Source organism: Saccostrea echinata, unplaced genomic scaffold (genome assembly GCF_033153115.1).
Source record: "Saccostrea echinata isolate AGI-Se365-2 ecotype Australia unplaced genomic scaffold, CSIRO_AGI_Sech_v1 ptg000054l, whole genome shotgun sequence".
Taxonomy (NCBI): domain Eukaryota; kingdom Metazoa; phylum Mollusca; class Bivalvia; order Ostreida; family Ostreidae; genus Saccostrea; species Saccostrea echinata.
Genome location: NW_026889803.1, coordinates 44471611 through 44491345, shown reverse-complemented (window position 1 = coordinate 44491345; position 19735 = coordinate 44471611). Strand labels below are relative to the sequence as shown.

Below are 19735 nucleotides of genomic sequence, written 5' to 3'. Positions count from 1 at the left end.
ATTTCAAATAACAGACCCGGGGGTAGTCGGGAATTGCAATCTACCCAGGGTATCAGGGTACTTAATTCTCATTCTCGGTCGTGCCAACCAGATAATAAGCTGCAGAAACGGTCGATTAGTTTTCATAATTTTTTTTCGCCTGAAAGCTTGTGCAGGCCATTTTGCCGTAGTCGGTTAGTCTACTATAAAACCAGTGATGACGATTTGAAATTTCAGTACACTTCAATCATCATCACTGTCATAGTCATTGAAAAAATATATATTTCAATCTGGGACAATTTACATTGTGATTTATATTTACCATTATCATTGAGTGGATTTATTTTGTGTGTATGACATCAAAATGTCACTGGGAAATAACCGCACGGATCATATGGTAAGTCACGTAAATTGGTTGTTACTTTTATATATATATATATGATAAATGTTACCTTTAATATAAGCTTAAGTATAATACACATGTTACACTCTCATGTGCAGACACAGGCTTCTAAAACTTAAATGAACTTAATTGTAAACACATGTTTATTTGATTTCCTTTGTTTATAACGCAGTTTTCTTAAATAAAGCCTTCATCTGAAATAACACATAATTATAAAAAGATGTAAGCACAGTTAGGCGATTTCTGAATTTCTTTCTTTCTATATTTAGGTCTGCAGTGATCCATTATGCACAACCACCTCTGACCCTTATTCGGGCAGGATAACTTGCAGGTGCTTCCAGAACCAGATGCAGGATACCAGGGGAGGGTACCAGCCAAACGGGCAGTACCCCTCAATCCCTAGTACAACATACTCCTCTCATCCAATGTACACTAATGGTTATAGCATGGATCCACTATCCAATTCGTCATCATTACTGGTGAGATGATAATGAAAGCTTTTTTAATTTTTTTTTAATTCTCATTCAGTTTTAATTAATGATTCAAAAGAAATAATCAAATATGGAAAAGATAGGTTATTAATTCTTACTATTTTGTTAATACGTTTAAATTCTTGTCATATTTTAAACAATTTTTTGAAATAAGATTAATTAATCATTTTTAAATTTATATCTTTGAATGATTAATGACACGGCAAAGCATCACAAAGTTACAATCATTATTTAGACATCACGACTCTCTCCTTGTCACAAACCGACATTAAATTGTTTACGTATCTTTGGCAGAGCTCACAGACGATGCGGATGGACAGCGGATCATATCCGTCTATTCCATCCAGCGCCCTGACAAACGGAGGCCTCCACTCATCATCTATACTCTCTAACAGTCTTCATCCTCCGAGCACGTTAACCTCAAGTGGGATCACATCAAGCAGTTTGACGTCACAGTTTCAAGCGCCCCTTTCACCTAGTCTGGTCACCGCATCCAGCGTGAATAATTTAGACACAGTGTTGCGCTCTCAAGTTTACAACTATATGAATATGCAGTAAGTACAAAAGATAAATAGCTATTGCTTTATATTAATTATTTAGAAGTGAATTGTTTTTTACTTTCTTATGTCTAAGAGATACCAGGTAGATACAGTTAGGTATTATGCTGGCGGTGAACATCAATCTTGGGTTTTTCTACATGAACTGAGTCATGATATTGCTGACAGGAGGTAGTTTTACTCTAGCAGGTCATTGACTAATGAATGTTTGTGTTTACTGTTGACAACGTATTTCCGCCCCTTCCTGCTTAGTCTTAATCCCAGGAACGCCGTATCTCACCTCTTTTTTCTTCTCTGTACTAGGTATTCAGGTTTCGACATGAATGGAGGACGGCGTAAAAATGCTACTCGGGAAACAACTGCCCCCTTGAAAGCATGGTTGAAAGAACATATGAAAAACCCTTACCCGACAAAAGCCGAAAAAGTAATGCTTGCCATCGTGACGAAAATGACTCTGACACAAATTTCAACGTGGTTCGCTAATGCAAGAAGGAGGCTAAAGAAAGAAAACAAGGGTGAATGGAATTCGGACAATTCAAATAATTCTAGTGATGAGGATAACACAAATGACGATATTCCCGCCAATTCTGCTGATCGTTTGTCAGCAGAACCAATTCCTGTTCAATCGGATGAAATCGCAGACGAGAATTCTAATTCTGCAACAGGACTTCCAGAGCCAAGCATTCCAATTACACCTATGAATGCAGGACACGATCTTCGTAAGTGTCTATATATAATTAGCATTCTTATAATTATCAAGTTTCAATATGTTAGATTGCACTCTTATAATTATTTATTACAAAATAACATTAAAAATGCTTCTTTTGAGAGTAAAAAGAAAACTAATAGAACAATTTCTTACTTCTATATTAAACCTTTCAGTGAATTATGTGATAAGTCATATATTTAATTCAGATGTTTACTTTTAAAATGTAATTGTGGAATTATTAAATCAGTTTGTTCTAATTATTTTACAGTGCCACCACCACCACCACCACCACAGATGTCTTCAACTTCTGTCCTCGATTCCAGCACACCTCTTAGAGTCCCTTTACCCTCGTTTTCAACTTTTATGGGTAGCAGTGCCTCAAATCACCCCGAACCCACCGTCCATCATTACGCAAACGGAAGTCAGCAAATGCCACCATCCAATTCACTTCCAGCTTACAGCAATGTTTATCACCATCAATCATCTTACACCCAACCTCATTCGAATTTCCAGCCCGGATTTCCTAATGCATCGAATTATAATTCACCCCCTTCTTATCAGTATGATTCAGTGGCTAATTACTTCAGGAACCATCCAAACTTTGCGCATGAATACAACACAGTGGCAGATAAGGAGAATCTCCAAGTGCTGGACGCTCACAATATGCTAAGCGCCGACTTCCTGACAGATACGTCCGTTGGAAAAAATAGTGACAGTGAATCTAGTGGTCAGAAAAGTTCGGACAGTAGCCCGTCTTCCGTCAAATCTAAAATTTGGTCCATCTCAGAAATCATTGGATCCAGCATGTCAAAAATCAATGAAAGTGACCTAGGGGCTTTCGCGCAGTCACTTTTAGGAGAAGAAAAGTGACCATGAATGTTTTCATTAACATTTTTTCTCAGTCATTTTGCTACAAACTTCCACTCTGCTATTTATATATGTTTTAGCTTGTTATTTTTGTTACTAATTATATGCATGTTGTTACTGAAATAAAATCTTTAACATTTTTTACACCGTTTTATCAAAGTATTTGCTCAAAAAGACTGAAAAAGTAATTGAGAGATTTGCAGTTATTAAGAATTGAGGGGTCATCAAGCACACAAAAAAAGACCAGGGTGTTTCTTATTGTTCAATTCGATAAAGTACACCTGTTGTCTTGGTAAAAATTTCTAAATGATCTCGTACATGGTATCCATCAAATATTTTCTTTATCCGTGTAGGTCTAGCCCTGGACACCAAGATAAAAAAATCTAGTCATTGTCAATAATCATAAAATGTCTCAAAACGTAACAAATGGATAGTAAAAGGAAATTTTTGAACTTAATTTGTGGTTACTTGTAGCGGAATTTGACGTCTCGTGTCCTGTCAGTTTTTTCAATGGAAAAAAGAAGTTTAACATGTCGCACTGAAGTCTCTTGCGTTTGTAATGACGAGGAACAAGTACACGATCAAGTAAAGAACGGTTTGTCTTTGTTAGAAATCCCGTTAGTTTAACCCCTTGTCAAATCGCATTACTAAAACAGTGGAAAGGGGAACATTTCTCTTTGAAGTGGGCTGATGTATCGTGATTTTTTGCCATGGAATTTGTAACTTTTATGATAATATTTGAGTTTAGAAAATACAAAAACTTTCAGTGTGAGGAATAAAAGTCTTTTAATATATGATTCAATCCTGCTGAGAAAAAATATTAAATACATTTTAAACCAATTTACATAATTTCTCTTATACAAAGATATTGTCTTTCTGATATATTTTTTATTTATCAATAAAAATCTGCATTTTGACTACATAATGCAGATTTTTATTGATAAATAAAAAATGTATGAAAGACAATATCATTATAGTAACTGTAGCTTCAGTTTCTAGAGTTAGTAAAACAAGAACAGTTTGCCTGTGTTTTAGGGGTTAACTTTGATGTGAGCAAAACACCGCGGAGCTTTAATATATTGCACTAAATAATCAAAGGAACAAATTTAAAACTAATTCATACGTAAATTTTAGAAGAATTTATGAATGGACACACAACATAGTAGTCGTAAAAGTTGTAAAAAAAAATCCAGTTCATAATAAATGAATTAAACATATGGCTCGATAAAGACCACACGAAGAAGCAGATGTCAAGAATTTTCTTCATTCATGACTTCTATAAATCAAGGTGTCACAGCATTAGGTACGGCTCTTCATCCGGGTCCTTTGGCTATGCAATAACTATCAATCAATCATATACCCTAACGGGGTGCACTGACTCGTGGCGAAGATGTTCAATCACTTTATTTTAGCTTTCTGTGTTGATTATACTGATCAATGGTTAAAAGTCTATAGATTCACAATTCATGTATGTATCAAAATTGAAATGTATAACTTGTTGTCAAAGGTCTTTTTTTTAAATTTATATTACAAGATTATTAAATAATGCATGCATTCTCTCTAGAGATTAGATTGTTTAGACTCCCTCTTTCTAATTTTTGCATAAAACTGATTAAAATTGATAATTTGTGAAATTACAGATCGGTTACAGAAGACGTCAATGAAGCGCTCAGACAATGCAGTGTAGAGATACCGGACACAATCTTCATCCAAACACCTTGAAATAAAATACTCCGTGAAGGATGTGGAAACGAGATGAGTTCCTGTACGGACTCTTGTATCCGTTTGCTGCATCCTAATTCTAACTTAATTATACTGATTAAACCTTTTAAAAAAATGGGTCAACTCTCTGTAAATTAGTCTTACATTCTTATTTATTCAAATACTGTGTGTTTTAGAAATGCGTATAAAATATGAACAAATCTTAATTGTTTAAAATGGTGTGATTTGAATAATTTGTTTGTTTGCTTATTATTTTTTTTATTACATGTATTAGTATCATACTTTCATTTTCATTAGCTCATTAGCTAAATATTGATAGAAGCACGCATTGTAAAAGAGAGAAATAGAGAGATGAAGAGAGATTTCTTTAAAGTTTGTTCTATCCACAGAATTGCAATTCGCACTCAGTAATAATATTGAAAGTTTGGTTGTTTTCAGAAACACATTAGCTGAAATTGACAATGATTTTAAATGAGATTAGGATGATATCAAATTGATATTGACCGCTGTTTTGAGACCTAAACAAAATTCAAACAAGAGTCTACGAGCTCACTGCGCCGCATTCCATCCAATTCACTTCTTGAAGCAATTAGCAAAAGAGCAATCATTTCAAAAAAGATACAAGGGGTTACCCATATGACATGTCATCTGCTGACTCTGCATGGCTAAAATTAATTCCCAAAGGTCACAATATCATTTACTCTGACAAGATGAATTATATCGTTTTGAAAGGATAAAACACATTAAAAAAACTAAATCAAAACAAGAAGGAATTAGAAGCCATGTACAAATAAACCATTCTCTGTTGATATAACATTTTTGAAGAAAGACTTTACAATGCTGTATCTAGTCCAAATGTTTGAAAATGTTCTTGTAATGTATAGTTATACATGAATCTAAAAAAAGTGACAAATCAGTAACGTTATGTATCCACTTTATTTAAGAGATTCAATTAAGGAGGCAACTCGAGATTTTTATTAAACTGTATTATAGTGCACAAAAAATCATTTGATTCACAATCTACAAAAAATATCAGTGAAATTATGATTAATCTGATTAGGAAGAGGGCGGGGCTTATTAAAACGCAATTTATACTGGATGGAGTGCATGCCAATAATATTTCCCGTTACATTTTAAATTTTTCTTTATATACATGATAAGGAAGGGGAATAATATATAAAATGAAATAAGAACAAAGATATTTCATGCATTTCAACACAATTAATGAAATTAAGCATACAAAATATTTACACGCCTAATAGATTACTTCAGTGTAAAAATACATAATTCACTGCACGAAATTAAAAAAAATCTAAGTTTATAAAGAGATTTCTCAATAATCAATGACCATAACAAGAAAACTAAGACACAACAAAATACAGGTATAATATGAAAAACATAAAATGCTTTCCGGTTTTGCTCATGGAAAGGCATGAAGAGAGACAACTCGAACTGAAATATTGGTATTAGTAATGACCCTCTCTACACTGCATATTAATTTCAGGGTACTTTTGTGTCGGTAGGCTGACCCACCATTTGATGTAAAATAGAACAATTTGCAGTCTGCACTACATTACGTAATTTTTAATTAATTCACGTATTCTAAACATTATATTAGACCAAAATAGAGTAATTGAAAACTTTATTTGAATGTATTTCCCACGTTTGAGTAAGCAAATGCGAATTTTCTTTATCATTTCTTCGTTGCACAGGCCTTGTTTCGTATACGGTACATCCCCTACTTATTTTTACCACAAGGTATCTAACTCAATTTCAGACACCCCCGCTTCAAGCTCGTATTTTGTTAATATATCAATCATTAACCTACTTTAAAATGACATCAATTCGCTTCGAGAGACTTTTTTCTTGTCAATTAAATCGTTTCAGACGTCTCTGGTCGAGCCTCTTTATTGTAAACCATTCATTTATTCCTCGAAAATTACCTCGATACATATTAAGACTAGATGGGATACAAATTTCCGGTTGGGATTATAAATGAAGGATAAAACCAATCTAATTAAAATTAGATCTTCCATTCGCTCCCCGATTTTTTATATGTCGCGAGGAATCGGGGAGCGAATGGAAGATCTAATTTTAATTAGATTGGGATAAAACCAGAGACCTCCGAATGGAATGCTCGGAAGTCTCTGGTTATATCCTAACCCAACCGGAAGTTGTATCCCATCTAAAGTCTTTTGAGGAATAAACATGATAAATGAGTGGTTTACAATAAAGAGGCTCGACCAGAGACGTCTGAAACGATTTATTTGACAAGAAAAAAGTCTCTCGAAGCGAACGATATACTTTTGAAGTAGGTTAATGATTGATATATTAACAAAATACGAGCTTGAAGCGGGATGCCTGAAGTTGAGTTAGATACCTTGTGGGAAAAATAAGTAGGGGTGCTCCGTATACGAAACAAGTGCCTGTGCTTCGTTGTCTGAAAATTGTTCCTGGATAACTTGAAAAGACACGCACTCTATGTTAAAAATGAACTACCTGCAGAATTGTAGCTCTGATTGAAAAAAATTCGGGCAGACAAACCAGAGAGCTACAGATCCAAGCATTGTAAAAACCTTTTATTTACGGCGCCTATTTTTTTATCGCATGCTTCTGGTATTATTTCTTGTATTAGATGCGCCCCCCCCCTCCCCAAAAGGCATTATTTCCGTTAATTAACCATATATTCTAATCCTAATCTTGATAATTTATTTACCGTTCAAAGGTCCCAAACTTTAATTTTTTGGGGGAGGGGGGTGTCATTCACTCCTTTAATCAGCCATTTGGTTTATGTATTCACAAAAAACTTTGTTCGTCTGTTCTTAAAACATTTGCATCGCAGTATTTTCCAACACCTGCGATATTTGATATAACAGTTAATAAAACTACACTGAAGAGGTATTGCATTTTATTTGTATTAAGTAACACATTACGTTCCAGTTAAGTGCCTTTATTTTGGATATTTCTACACATGTCTCAATAGTTTGTGTTTAAGCAGCAAATAATGTAAATCTCTAGCGAATATCAAACGTTGAACTTGAATATTTGAATCCTTGCCCCAGGATCATGAAACAGACTTAGACTTAAGTCAAAATGCCAAACATCTGAAAGAAGTTTGCAAAATGCCAAACATCTGAAAGATGTTTATTACTTGTGAACTGACACTATAAATTTGCACAAAACAACACTTTGACAATACAACTGCTATTTAGCATTTTTATTTTGGGCTGTTTTACTTTTAAATCATTTCAGCGCAATGTACAGATTTTGACTTCAGCTCAGGATGTTTCACGATCCCGGAGCCCGATGTGAAAGAAGGAACTACGTGTACATCTATAGTGCTAGTAGAAGTGTGTAAAACTGTGAAATCACGGACAGATTATTCATGCTGTTAATTTTTATTTATTTGTTTACTCTTTAATTTTTACCCCCAGAAGAGGAATTTCTAAATCAAACTTTGCTATATCTTTATTAGCAAACCTTCCAAAAGGTACCAAACAGGCCCGTAGGAAGCAAATTCACTTTGAGGGGGCACATCCAAAGATTTTCAGTTGAGAGGGCACTATCAACTACCAAAAGTCCTTGACAAGCAAAAAAAAAAAAACAAAAACAAAAACAAAAAAAAAACAAAAACAAAAAAACAAAAACAAAAAAACAAAACAAAAAAAGGTCATCAGACGTTATTATTGAGAGGGCACAAGCATATAGTAGCTAAGTTTTCTACAGTATTCTATATATCGGCAAAATTATTGGGGGGCGTAGGCACGCCCCCCCCCCCCCCCCCCGCGGTTCCTACGGCCATGCCAAACGTTATTCAAAGCAGGCCTGTCCTCAGGGACACACCTTCACCTAGCACGTAGCATCGTGGGAGTTGGGGGGCAGAAAAAAAATAACATGTTAAATTAAAGATACCTCAAAATCTTCCAAACATAAAGTGAACCTATTGGAAGTAAGTAGGTGGTGGTAGGTTCCAACTATCGCGTCGACAAAAAAAAAAAAAAAAAAAAAAAAAAAAAAAAAAAAAACGAACAAAAAAACCTTGGTCTGAGAGGGTTTGATCATATGATCATATTGCAACAAAAGAAGGGGGGTAATCAGCCTTTCAATGTAAAATTTGATACTTAATTAACAGCAAAATATAACCCCCTCCTTAATAATGTCCGCATTCCTGTATTTAAAGATAAGCTCGAACTTGACAAAAACTGTTCGATCACTCTTCATTGATACAGTTATTGCCCATCCTGGTAATTTAGAAATGAACATGCACAGAGCTCGAGGAGAAATTTAAATGTTATGCTCTCTCTCTCTCTATACCAAATACGAATACTCTACATGCCTAGAGCTTTCGAAACTCTAAGTTGTGGATTGAGTTATCTGCCCATGTTATGTACGCAGCTTTAATAATGGTATCTTATCGAAAGTAATATACAGAATATAAGTACAATTTATCACAGAAAGAAAACAAAATATAGAAAGAGTAAAAGGAACTGCGGAAAACAACTGAATAAATGTGAAATAAAAATAATAAGTAGAGAAAAAATATGAAATATCCAAAGATGAAAATTTTGGAATACATGTACATAAATTATACCACACAAATCGAACACAATAGGAATCAAAATATAAAGCCAAACAAATAAAATATCCAAAATTTAAGAGATGTAATTTTTAGCGTTTCACAAACAAAATAGTAAGGACGTATTTTATTGACTCGTGGCTTTCGCCGTTATCTCTACAAACCCTAAAGTTGTTTGACTTGTTGCAATGGGGCCCCCGAAGGGTTGGGGTAATTTCATGAAAAGCACTATTGAATATTAGGTATTAGGTGTTGACCCCATTTGTATTTTTTTATTTAATGTATTTTCATTATTAGTTGATTTTTGTTTACCTAGCAGACTTAGCTACATGTACCATATATTTTTCTTTTCAAGTTCTCGAGATGTTAACCAGTACGCTTTCCCATCATAATATTGAGGATTTCGATTGATCCTATCCATATTTTACTAATCACCATTATTTCCTATCGGAGAGAGGACATGACCCAACTTGAACCTTCCTAACACAGATATGCTCTGGGTACCGACAGCGGTATTTGTAAATTGTTGAAGCAACAAAGAAGTATAATCATTATATAAGCATGTGTATGGTAGAATTCGTGATGTCATCATAGATTATTAAGTCTAGGACGAAATCTTTTCAAGTGTTTTTTCTATTAAAAGTTTCTACCTTATTGTGTTACCTTTTTATTCGAAATCAAATATTGATTAAAAAGTCATTCCTCACTTACTAAAGATACTGTAAAGTACAAATATCACAACAGGTGTAATCCTATAGCAAAGAATCAGTTCATCTCAAGAAAAAAGTATAGGGTTCAAATTTTACTAACAGATCTTCATCGCCGTCAAATGAAACAGCATGTAAGGGAGACAGAAATAGTCCTATACCTTCCACGACCTGTAGTTAGAGCTAATAAATATATAGAAACATAATATATATATTGAATTTCTTAATTAGTTGAATGCTGAACAGTTGTCATCCTTATGCTAAAATAGAAAAAACCCACAAGGACTTAAAATATTTATTACAAAAAAATCTCCCCAAAATATCATGCAATTTCTGAAATGAACACAAAACAAACATTTCATATCAATGGTTCTTCTTCACATATCCATTCATACTTTCTATCATACACATACTAACAACCACAGGCTATCTATCCAACAGTCATCCTTCGTGATTTATGCTGTTCAAATAGTCGCAAACGAAAGTATTTGTAATATAAATACATTATATAAACAAAATAAATGAAACTTTCAAACAGGTAATTTCATTCTCTTTTCAAAGCTACAATTCAAAATTTACTTCTTAGCATTTGGAAAATCACTGTGTTGTAGGCTGAATTTACATATTTTTTGTACAAAGTAGCCAGAGGAGCCCTTCCTTTTCCAGACAGGGAACTTTGTCCTTTTCGATCTGAAAGTTAACTTGTTCATAACAAATGGCAATGGTCATCCATGTTAATATAAGAATGAATTGATGGAAATATTTTTCACGTCGTTGGTCACGTTAATACGAAAACAGTGCTCGCACGACTTATTAGTTATTTCTTCATATAAATGATCACACTATTTGGATATTGCTTTCACATCAAATCTTTTGATAAATCAATAAAAGAATGAATAAAACTCACTAGGAACATTGTGTATATAATGCTAGATTGAATTTCCATCTGACACCGCATTGATTTGTTGAAAAATAAATAGTTCCATGTAGTACACATCTGGACCCATAAAATAATTACACTAACACAATAAAAACTAGCTAGGAAGCCATAGAACGTCATAACCCCACTTTGCACTCTCTGCAAGATTCAATGCTGCTTTCCCTAGATTTACAGCATGTGGTTTAAACTTCCGCGCGGTCATAAAGTCAATTATTTTCTTTGCAGTCGGTTGCCCCTTATGAAATTCCCATTCCATGACGAATCCAGCAACTTTGATTTTCTCAAAAAACTTAGTAGATTTTTCAACTGCTCGTGCTTCGAAACCTTCTACATCCATTTTGATAAAAACTTTCTGAAAATGTTTAATGGCCGGAAGTTCTAAAAGGTCATCCATGGTTATGGTATGAACTTTGCCATATGTACCTTGAGCCCGACCTAATTTAAGTTCCTTAATATGACTTGATTCGACATCCACAAAAGTACCTCCCATGTTACTCTTATCCACTCCAAGATTAACAACGTCATGTCCGTTTGATATGGCGTTGTGGATGAGGTAGACATTGTTCTGTAATCCCCCTTCCATCACAGAAGCGCAAATGTGCTGCATATTTTTGTCTAACGCCTCTACAGCTAAAACTTTACGACCTGCTTTTGCACAACTTAGCGTATAAACACCTGCAATGGAAATCAATTTTAAAGCTTCTGAATTTCAAAGGTTAATGTGGGATTTGATACCCAATACAACACAGGTACATGTAATTTGTTCACTTATTCAAGAACTGCGAACGATAGTATTGTTCTGCCGCCTACCTACATGTCAATTTCTAAAAGTTATCATATCTGAATGATTTTTCACATTTATGTAGATATTTGTGTGAATTTTCATAAAAGATAACTTATTTGGGAAATCAAAGAGAGATAACTCTATAATTTTGGTAAAACTTGAGTTTTACTATAGAAATCAACGGAAAACGGAAATCATTATTACCCCCCCCCCCCCCCGTGAAACAAAAAATCCTTTTTACAGGTTTTATGAATTGTTATTTCACAAATTCATACAAAAGTTTTTGTTGTTTCACGGGGGAGGGGGGGGGGATATGTTTACAGACATTAACAGCAAAAGTGGTCAATTTTTTTACGGTAGCTCAGACGGTAGAGCGCTCGCTCCGTGATCGGAAGGTCGTGAGTTCGAATCTCGGCCGCGACAGACCTAAGTCGATAAAAAATAGGTAGCATCTGTTCCTTCGCCATGCGCTCGGCACTTTGAAGTGAAAGTTGCGGGTCCTTCGGATGAGACCTTAAAAACCGAGGTCCCGTGTCACGGCAGGCGTTGGCACGATAAAGATCCCTCACTGCTCAATGGCCCTGAGTGCCGAGTAAAGGTCAAAATTTGAAGCCCTTCACTGGTATATGGTGACGTCTCTATATGAGTGAAAAATTCTCGAATGGGACGTAAAACAACATACAATCAATCAATCAACCAATTTCAAATGAGATTACAAAAAAAATATACGTTATCAAACATATATGTTGAATGTAACATTAGTTAAACATACGGATATATTTAAGGGTCATATATCCATTCTCATGCGTAAATTGCCAAATTGCCATTTACTGTGAATTAAATGGGTTTAAATTGTAGGCGAGAATCGAGTGTAAGCGTTCGTAGTTCTTTCACAGGCTACATCTCAGACATCTGAAATACTAGCACAAAATATACTTAACATCAAGACGCTGTAGGTCAACAGACCATGAAAACCTTTTGAAGTATTGATGTGAAACAAATCTAAAATAAATAAACAAGGAACCCAAAAGCAAAGCATAGGTGTCCTTTAATACCTGTACATAAAACACAGGTACTTGTTGACCGATTGACCCACACACCCACCCCATCAATATTCACCCCATGAATTGTTGAACTTTTCTCATACATTAATTTACAAGGTATTCAAAAAAAAAAAAAAAACATAGACAAACCCTGAATCAATCAACCAGAGTAAAATATACACACACTGATTAATACTGAGTATTTTTTTTTTTTAGCTTTTTTTTCAATTTCAACTTGTCCGCAAGTACATGTATAAGTGACATACAGTGCATGAACCGACGTCATTGTCTCTCATTTTGGCGACAAAAAAAAGGGGGGGGGGAATTCGAAAACAATCACGACCACACTATAAGTATTTGCAATTAATTAGTTAAAGACCAATTCATACAAATTTCCTACATTTTCGTGAGTACTTTCCAACATTTCTGGGACTTTTTTTACTATTCTGATCAAAAAAGTGGGGGAGGGAATAAATACTCTGACCCCTCCATTTTTAATAGTAGAGGCACAAGCCCCCCCCCCTTTCCCCTTTGACTAAACCTACGATGATGAAGATATTTTAAAGCTTGAGTCTACATGTATCTATACTACAGTATTCTATAGTCTGTAAGAATGCTTACAGCTTGATCTGACATTCTGTATCTTTAAATTGTTTTGCACGAGAAAATTTTGGAAGATATTCCCAAAATATTTATAATAATTGATGCTCCATTTTTGGCTCTATATTTTGGCTTAAGGCTGTAATTTGAACATTAATGATGCTTGTTTAAAAATCTCTTGAAAATATACTTTTTCTTTAAAAGATTTTTTTTATCTTTTTTTTTTTTTTTTTTTTTTTTGCAAAACCACAAGCTGAAGAGATTTCTAGTGACATTTTAATTATAAAAAAAAATCTATGAAGCGTTTTCAAATATCAAGTATGAAAGAGGAATCTGAATGTACTAGTTTGTCTTGTTTTATATCTATACAAATTTCAGTTTGTGAAAATTATTAATTTATAAGTCCAAATAATTGTAGCATAATTAATATGAAGGACATTTTCGCATTACACTCATATATATATATATATTCTTCCTTGTATTCTTACGAGTAATGTTAATTAAATATCCATATTGTTATCACTGGAAAACTTTCTATTTCAAACATTTTATTGTATTGTAAACAAAATAGTTCATGTTTACCTCCATATTCTTTTTTCTTTTACACAATATCGAACTTACCAATGTTGGCTCCAATATCAATTATTTGTAATTCAGGGTCATCTTTCATCATTTTGAACATGATCTCCGATTTTTCAGATTCAAAGGTGCCACGATCCTGAAGAGAAGTTGAGACCCAAATGTCCTGATCTCTTGGATATATAAAGATAGGTGTTGGTCCAAATTTAGTTTTTAAAGTAGCTTTGGTAAATTCAAAACAAGAGTCACAAATTTCACGATTTTCATACCATCCTTTATTATCACGGCTAAATATATTCTTTATAATATTTTGCTGTTTACCACGACAACTAATTGTACCATTTATAACCTGTTTATTTTTCAAAAAAGGTTTCAAGCCTCGTATTTCACTTGGATTGTCTTCAGGGGGTGTCCTTTGAACATTATTCATAAATCCAAAAGTGTTCCGATAAAAAGAAAGATACACAAATGTAAGGGTTACTACAACGATAATGAATGCCAAAGGACGAGATCTTCTCTCAATGGATAACATGGTAAAATCTGAAAAATAAATATATAAAGATAATAGAAATAGATTGATAACAAAGTACATGATTTATTTACATGCATGAATATTACCAGTATGTAAATACATGTATCCTAAATCCCTTGGTTTCATTTTGAATTTTGAAAATTATAAAATATACAACGACACACATGTACATGATCTCAAAATACTATATATATATATATATATATATATATATATATATATATATATATATATATATATATATATATATATATATATATATATATATATATATATACGAGTAATTTGTACGACTTTTTAATTCTAGTAAAATAGATGGTGTTAATCTTTGATTTAAAAAAACAATTTAAACAAGATGTGTTTGTGAAACACTATGCCCCCGTATGGCAGCTTATGTCGAAGGTTAAAGTTTCTCAAATGCAAGTCAAAATCCAGGCCAAAAAATAAAAAAATGTTTATACCCAAAGAAAGATCTTGTCTCGAGGAAAACACCTGTGGAATTTGAAAGACCTAGATACAACTGTTCAAAAGTTATGGTGAAGGTTAAAGTTTTTTAATAAAAGTCAAACGTCAAGGTCAAGGTCAAAATGGTTGGTATCCAAAGGAAGATCTCGTCACAAGGATTACATATGTGAAATATGAAAGCCCTTGCACCAACCATTCAAAAGTTATGGCCAAGGTTAAAGTTTTTCAAAAGTAGGTCAAACTCCTAGGTCAAGGTCAAAAGTTCAAAGTCGTTTGTATTCAAAGGAAGGTCTTGTCACAAAGATTACATATGTGAAGTATGAAAGCCCTAGCTCCAACCATTCAAAAGTTATGGCCAAGGTTAAAGTTTTTCAAAAGTAGGTCAAACTCCTAGGTCAAGGTCAAAAGGGTCAAAGTGGTTGATATCCAGAGGAAGGTCTTGTCACAAGGAATACACATGTGAAGTTTGAAACCCTAAGCACCAACTGTTCAAAAGTTATGGCCAAGGTTAAAGTTTTTCAAAAGTAGGTCAAAGTCCAAGGTCAAGGTCAAAAGGTCAAAGTGGTTGGTATCCAAAAGAAGGCCTTGTCACAAAGAATACACATGTGAAGTTTGAAACCCCAAGCTCCAACTGTTCAGAAGTTATGGCCAAGGTTAAAGTCTCATAAAATTTTGCAAAAGTGGGTCAAACTCCAAGGTCAAGGTCAAAAGGTCAAATATGATGGTACCCAAAGAAAGGTCTTGTCACAAGGAATACACATGTGAAATATGAAAGTCATAGCTCCAACCAATCAAAAGTTATGGGCAAGGTTAAAGTTGACAACAGACAGACAGACAAACAGACAAACAAACAGACAAACAGACAGACAGGACAAAAACAATATACCCCCGGGATCTTTCGATCCGGGGGCATAAAAATAGCATTCTAGAAAAAAAAAATAGCAATCATAAAATGTTTTGATGAAAGGTTCAATATTTTAAGATACCCTGCTTATCAAAATTTATAAATGTTAAACCTGTCAATGGTTAGAATGTTTGCGAATTGAAATGAGAATATTACGACAAGTAGCAACTAAATACTTATCAAGTACACATGATAAACTCAGGCCCACCTGAATGATTCAACGATTAAAAAAAAACAAAACTTTTAAAACCTTTTCATCAAAAACTTACTTAAAAGAAAACACATATATGTTGTGTGATCAACATACAAGTAAGACTTGTTACATGTATTACATGTCTCATATGAAAGGGTTATTTAAAAACTGTTTATAGCTGAAAATATACGATAAAATGACCACCCACAGCATGCAACTCAAGAAGCAACATCTATGCAAGTTTGATAAATGTAGAATTAATATATAAACACATATAGTCATTAAATTGGCCTATTAAAAACTTATATGTACATGTAATCATTATTCTATAATCTCAAGCAGGCCATGACTGACCAATGCAAATCCTTCTTAGTATGTTATTTAGTCAGAAGTTAAGCTTCTCGTGACTGAGCCAGGATGGGCGGATCTAGTGGGGTGGACGTTTAAATCCGAGAGTCGAGCCTAGTCCTACTACAATGTACCCAACAAACACAACAACTGTTTTGAAATACATTTGTGTCCTTCTGAAATAATTTATGTACGAGTTTTACTTTTCTGTTTTAATTTAATATTTAGAAATAATTCACCGTCTAAAGGCTTTCTGAAATTCGATTTTGTAAATACTGCTTTCAATAAAATTATTTCTTAATGCTGTGTTAATATGGTTAGCAATTATAAGTATGGTATACGTTTTTTTTTTTTAAATGCAAATGATGATCATTAATGCTTTTCGACAAGTTTTATTCAGCCCGAGGGAATTAACTGAGAAACGGCATTGACTTTATTGTTGACAATGCACATACACTGCAAAATTAAGGCATGAACTTTTTAATATCGGACAGGAGTTGACGTCCTAGGTCACTTGAACACCTAGATGGGAAATCCTCAAAAATGAGGACGAAAGCTACTCACCGACTGGAAATGAAGGATTCAATATCTTCAAAGATTATTATATAGATTAATTGATACATCGCTAATTTGTGTCCAGTCCTGGGAATTTTAATTTCATACTTTACACCTGAGACTCGTCATTTCAATCGTCAACGAACGAAAGTCGTTATTTGTACTACATGTATTTCTAGAAGGGGGAACCCAACAACTGCTTTTCACGTAACATGGATATGCAGGGATTGCCAACTTTATACAAATTATTTTAATAATTCTTGTCGTATCTGTACAAGTATGTCGGGTTATGTAAATACAGATTCTGCGCCTTTAAATGTGGAAATCGATGGGTAAACATCGGTGTATAAAACGGGGAAAGCTAGGGGAAAGGGGGGGGGCGTGTATCTTCGTACATATACTGTAGCGGCATATTAAACATGAAGCTGCTTTTTAAGGTACAATAGGATTCAAGTCTCCAACGATACATATAAAAAAATGACAAATGAAGACCTATAATTTTTTTTATGATTGACAGAATTTATATACATATACAATATAGTAGTGCAGGTAATTTTTTTTTTTAATACAGTTAAAAATATTGGAATATCATTACAGCTTTGAAACAATCTCTGTGTTGTTAAGTTCTGTTTACAATAGATCAGAATTAGTTTTTTTCTGTGTATGATACGTACCGCACACACTTTACCACCCCTCCCTCCTTATATCCGACTTTCATTTTCTATAAAGCAAAATAAATCTGCCTTACGTATATAGAGTGTTTTTTAAGTTTTATTTTAGACTTAAATACGTTAATCTGGGTTACAATCTTTGAATGTATCTTTTGGAGAAACAATATTGGATTTTTCCGTCTAGAAATAGTAAAAATGACGACTTTCGTTCGTTGACATTGAAATGACGAGTCATTTCTGTATATAAAAAGACACAAGGTTCGCAACTCGCCATCTTGGATTCCAAGATGGAGCTCGAGGAGGGTCGGTTCATACTTAATTTTTATTCAATATGTACACTTTTCCTACAGGTAGCAGATGAGATCTAGCTAGTTAAAAAAGATTTTCACTTTTTCTCTGTTTCCATGGCAATGATGGGCAATTTGAAAATTTTTAAATGTTGACTACACGGCTAGAATTACTGATTATCATTTCTGTAAAGTTTTATGACGATTGCCCTAGGCAAGATTGTCCCTGCCACCTGCGAGAAAATTCACGAACAAGTTTTTGGGAGTACAACAGCAATAGGTCGCCCCGACTACGTTCGGGGTGACATAAATAACTATGGCTTAGTCCACTTGCTGATGTGGCGTTTTTCGTAAACAATCAAGGTATAATAATAAAAAAGATATTTTGATATGAGAGGCATAGATGTAAATACAACTTAAGCTTATATATTACTATAATTCTACCCTTTCAGATGAAATTCTTATGAAAAAATAATAAACCAAGACGCAATCTTTCATTTCTTTACTTTTCTATATCATGTACCAATACTGGATCTATCGATTCTATCCATCTATTTTCATCAACCTTTTTTTTTTTTTACATTCACAACAATCCTAATTTTTCTTTGGGTAAAACCCTATTTCTCTCTCTATGTATTTCCTCTTTTAAGTTATCAAAATATAACAAATTGAAGCAAAAATTAATAAAAATTTTACCTGATTTAGTAAATTGTTAAAAATATCCTTGTAATATCAAACACATGGTATAAAGCGTCCACACTCCATAACTATCCCGTGAACAACGATCTTCTTATCAGTTTAAGCTATACCTGCATTGGGTACGGAAAGGGTTGCTTTATTGACTGGGTGTTAGAAAACAAACACCAGTTTTGTAATAGAGAATGACAAAATTGTTACACATAACCTACATCAGACTACAGAATACATGCAATCCAATCCCCCCCCCCCCTCCCCCACGGTTACTCTTGGAAAGCGTTAAGTCAGGTAGTATATTCATGCATATGTTACATTAAAGTTTTTGACTTCAGAGAATTTAAAAGTACATGTAACTATAAAAATATAGTTATAGTTAATTTTATATTCTCTAAATTCTAAAATTTTAATGTAACATATAAATATTCTTAATGTATTTTCGAGTAGTTGGACATCCAAGATGAACATTCAAACTAGAGCTTGTCCATTTTTGAGTAAATATTGCCATGCAGCACACGTTTGTGTCCAACTAGACAGGTATCGATGTCTGAACAGATAAGGACTCGGGGGTCACCTGTACGTATACTAGTATATTTGCAATGACTGATAGCGTTTGTACATGGCCGTAGGAATTTTAATTTTGCCGATAGAAAGATTAGTATAGAAACTATAGATACTATATGCTTGTGCCCCGTCAATAAAAACGTCTGATGACCTTTTTTTTTTGCTCGTGATGAAATTTTTGGTAGTTCATAGTGCCCCCTCAACTGAAAATGTATGGCTGTGCCCCCCCCCCCAACTGAAATTGCTTCCTACGGGCCTGTTGTAACAGCTAATAATTCGGCATAGTTGTTTGTGTTAGCACCTAAAAAATCTAAATTTCTAAAATGATTAAGAGTTTTAGAATTTTAATATTTCAAGTCAAAATTCCAAGTTTTAAATTATGTACATTTTAAAACTCAAACTTTCAAATTTCTTAACACGTTTTAGAGTGTTAAAATTTTATCCTGAAATATTTGAAATATATAAACAGATTTGATATTTTAGACTTTTTGATATTATAGTCTATGAATTGAGTAGATCAATTACGTTACCAATCTACATGTAAATTTCGATTCCAATTTTCGTTT

General features: G+C 33.7%; 2 protein-coding genes across 2 annotated transcripts; one reads left to right on the top strand and one right to left on the bottom strand.

Annotated features, from left to right (window-relative positions):
- The first annotated feature begins 222 nt into the window (after positions 1-222).
- LOC133206210 (Iroquois homeobox protein 5a-like) lies at positions 223-3146 on the top strand. Its single transcript, XM_061342153.1, has 5 exons — positions 223-376; positions 652-861; positions 1168-1427; positions 1734-2149; positions 2408-3146. Exons 1-5 carry the CDS (start codon positions 344-346, stop codon positions 3007-3009), a joined length of 1521 nt encoding a protein of 506 aa, XP_061198137.1. The 5' UTR covers positions 223-343; the 3' UTR covers positions 3010-3146.
- A 7148-nt stretch (positions 3147-10294) lies between these two features.
- On the bottom strand, positions 10295-18666 carry LOC133205586 (uncharacterized). Its single transcript, XM_061341427.1, has 3 exons — positions 18609-18666; positions 14000-14497; positions 10295-11626 (listed from the first exon to the last, which is right to left on the bottom strand). Exons 2-3 carry the CDS (start codon positions 14487-14489, stop codon positions 11046-11048), a joined length of 1071 nt encoding a protein of 356 aa, XP_061197411.1. The 5' UTR covers positions 14490-14497; positions 18609-18666; the 3' UTR covers positions 10295-11045.
- Between the last annotated feature and the right edge of the window lie 1069 nt (positions 18667-19735).

What these genes read in the sequence shown, in the direction of transcription:
- LOC133206210 (XM_061342153.1), top strand. Translation starts at nt 344, where the DNA reads ATGTCACTGGGAAATAACCGCACGGATCATATG. An exon ending in TACAACTATATGAATATGCA is followed by an intron (nt 1,428 to 1,733) that starts GTAAGTACAAAA and finishes TCTCTGTACTAG; the next exon opens with GTATTCAGGTTTCGACATGA. An exon ending in GAATGCAGGACACGATCTTC is followed by an intron (nt 2,150 to 2,407) that starts GTAAGTGTCTAT and finishes ATTATTTTACAG; the next exon opens with TGCCACCACCACCACCACCA.
- LOC133205586 (XM_061341427.1), bottom strand. Translation starts at nt 14,489, where the DNA reads ATGTTATCCATTGAGAGAAGATCTCGTCCTTTGGCATTCATTATCGTT. An exon ending in TGATATTGGAGCCAACATTG is followed by an intron (nt 11,627 to 13,999) that starts GTAAGTTCGATA and finishes TTTCCATTGCAG; the next exon opens with GTGTTTATACGCTAAGTTGT.